The 3,091-nt window shown below is 46.1% G+C and overlaps 1 protein-coding gene across 1 annotated transcript; it reads right to left on the reverse strand.

Moving 5' to 3' along the window:
• Window positions 1–1,282: 1,282 nt before the first annotated feature.
• On the reverse strand, window positions 1,283–2,431 carry LOC104257376 (urotensin-2 receptor). Its single transcript, XM_009812126.2, has one exon. It carries the CDS (start codon window positions 2,429–2,431, stop codon window positions 1,283–1,285), a length of 1,149 nt encoding a protein of 382 aa, XP_009810428.2.
• Window positions 2,432–3,091: the final 660 nt, after the last annotated feature.

Genomic DNA, 3,091 nt, shown 5'->3' on the forward strand with positions numbered 1-3,091 from the left:
CATTAATTTGCTTCTAATTCTGTAACTTGGTTAGAGTTGTGTTGGCATTGCATCCTTGTATCCTTGCTAATGAGGTAACGGGGCTAATGCAAGCAGAGGACTCCTGTACGGATGTTGGCAGCATCCCAGAGAAGGTACTTTTAGACTCACTGGAGAAGCGCCAGACATCATGGATGATATATTTATACTAATGATGCTTTATTATTGGTGAAAGCCAGGACAGGCAAAATGTTCTTGCTGGAGGCAGGACTATATTCGCTTTTTGTAGCAGTAAAGCAAAATCATCTCCTGTGAAGGTAACAAGTGATCTCACTAATAGAGATCTAGCGCTTTTGTAATTGAGAATATTAGGCACTTCAGATAGCATAGCTTTCCCACTGGAAATCGCATCTTTTCACCCCCCCTCCTCTCCCTCTGTCCTTTCCTCATGGGCTTGGTGATGTAGGTCTGGTCCCTCAGGCTGGATGTTGCAGTTTGTCGATGGATGCCCTGAGAATAACAATGTCAGAGGTTCCCAATTCCTCCTGGGAGGAGGGCAGAGGGCAGATACACTTGTCCAGGAGAGATGATGCTCCCCCACATGGGTGCTGATGTGTTTGGGGTCAGCGCATTAGGGGATGCCGAGTGTTCTCTGACTGCAGCACTGTCACGGGAAGCCTGTCTTGCTAACATGAACTGTGGTGTAACTCCACTACAGACACCTGTGTGGATGGAGAATCAAGCCCAGAGCATACACATGAGTGTAGAATAAATGTGGATATGACCAAAACCAGGGAAACACCCCTGGATAAGCCTCATCCATGTTGTCCAGTCCTACCCCAAATTCAAACTGGATTGCATGTCACAAACATCAGCTGCTTTGTCTTTATTTCGCTGTTTTCAGTCCTCATACAACTACAAATTTTAACATTGCTGCTAAAGAAAAGAAAGAGCAAACTACAGCCATTCATGGGATAACATAATTTTAAACTCTGTGAGACAGCTGATACTATTAAAAAACATGGCCCTATTATAGGCTTTCATTATTGATGGCTACTTGAGGAGACATACACTATAAAATATAAAGATAAAAAGCAAAAGGCTATTTAGATAGATGTTCAGCTGAATGTTGCTAGCATCGAATCAGTGGCACTGAAGAAAATGAGAACAGACATACGGCACAGCCTCTGGACTAAATGTGTGCACATTACGGATCTGCTAAGGCTTTGCCTTTACAATGTACACTTTAAATCAAAGCAACATTGAAGTCAATATTGATTGTTCTTGGAGATATATTTTACCTTCAGGCACTGCTGTTTCCCAAAGGAGCGTGAGCAAGAACGTATGTCTCTGTGCAGTGCTGACTGCTCGTAGACAGGGATCTCCCTGAAATCCTCTGAAACCGATTCCTCCTTTGGAAGTACCCACTGCTGCTGCTAAGGGACCGCTGTCTGTTCTTCAGGTACTCCCTGTAGTTTTTGGTGAGCAGGGTGTAGAGGAAAGGGTTGATACAGCTGTTGCTATAGGTCAGACAGGTTGTCAGATAATTAATGTTCTTCATTACCTTGGGAGATAAAGGGAAGGATTCATAATACTGGAAGAGGAGCTGCCATATCCAGAAAGGCAAGAAGCAAGCCCAGAACACCAGCACTATTGTGAAGATTAAATAGAGCACCTTTTGATTCGGCAGCCGCTTGGTCTGCTTGAAGGATGCTGTTTGCGACACCCAGTAAATCTTAGCTAATCGGATGTAGAGGTAGCCAATGATTACCCCTGGACCCACGATGCTGGTACCAAACAGGATGGTGAGATAGACTTTGTAGGACAGCTTGCTCCAAGTGGGCAGGCAGATGCTTTTGTTGTCCCTTTGCACCAACTGGATCATGATGAGCATTGGGAGAGTGAGCAGCAGTGACACCAGCCAGATGACAACAGCAATGGCCTTTCGGTAACTCTTAGACCTCTTCACTGTGTCCAGGGGCTTCAGCACAGCAAAGTAGCGCTCCGTGCTCATGACTGTGAGGGTGAAGATGCTGGCATGCATAGTGAGGAAGTCCAGACTGAACAGGATGCGACAGCCAATGTCCCCGAAGTACCATTTCTGGATGAAGTAGGTCCCAACGATGAAGGGGATGGTGAGAAGGTAGAGCAGGTCCGCCAGTGCAAGGTTGATGATGTAAATATACATGGAGGCAGATGATCGCAAGTAATGGCACATCACCAGCAAGGTGTAGACGTTGCCTGTCACCCCGATCACGCACATGAGGGAGAGGATTGTCCCGATGGTGCAGATGGCAATCATGTCCTCCATGGAACTGGCAGCCGGCACACCGTCCCCGGTGGCATTGGTGGAGGCATTAGGTCTGATTCTGAACAGGCTGCCCTCGCTTGTGTCTGTCACCATGTAGGGGGTTGCAGAAAAGTGGCTTTCCAGCTCGTCGGTTAGGGACATCCTCCTGGCCTTCTACTGCCGGAGGCTTTGTTCATGCCACTGGGGTCTGAAGAGCTGTTCTTTCTGCTCTGAGAAACGCGACTGCTGGGAGATGGTGAACCATTTCTTAGTGGGGTCTCATCCAAGGAAGATCTGCATTCTCTGCTAGAGGAAAGACATTAGAAACCAACATATTAGAAATCTGCCAGAGCAACACAAATTATAATGTAGAGGTTACCTGTCCCTGAGTACGTGTCTGCACTGTCTGCGTGTACCAAAGGTCTTCTGCACTGAGGCCACTCGTGTAAGGTTCATGCAATCATTACAAGAGCACAGCTTTGAGGAATGACATTACTTAGTGTGTCCATGGAAAAGAGACAAAAAGGATTGTGTGGATCATTGGAACTGCTTGCTGCAATCCTTAAAGTTAGTTTGGGGTTGGGGAAAAGAAGTGTCCTTCCTAAATTCATAACGGCAGCTTACAGACCTATCAGCATGATTGCTTAAACCTCTTTGCTAAGCTCTTAACTCTGAAGGAGTAAAAGACCCCAAAAAAGGGACAACAAACTTCGGATTTACCACTTGCAGCCAAATTGTTTTCTCTTTTGTGTAAGTGATACACTCAAAGTCCTGTCCAGCATTTCTGCAGTGCACAGAGCAACTTTTCCTTGAAAGAGAAGC

The sequence above is a fragment of the Gavia stellata genome, chromosome 22 (assembly GCF_030936135.1).
Source record: "Gavia stellata isolate bGavSte3 chromosome 22, bGavSte3.hap2, whole genome shotgun sequence".
NCBI lineage: Eukaryota > Metazoa > Chordata > Aves > Gaviiformes > Gaviidae > Gavia > Gavia stellata.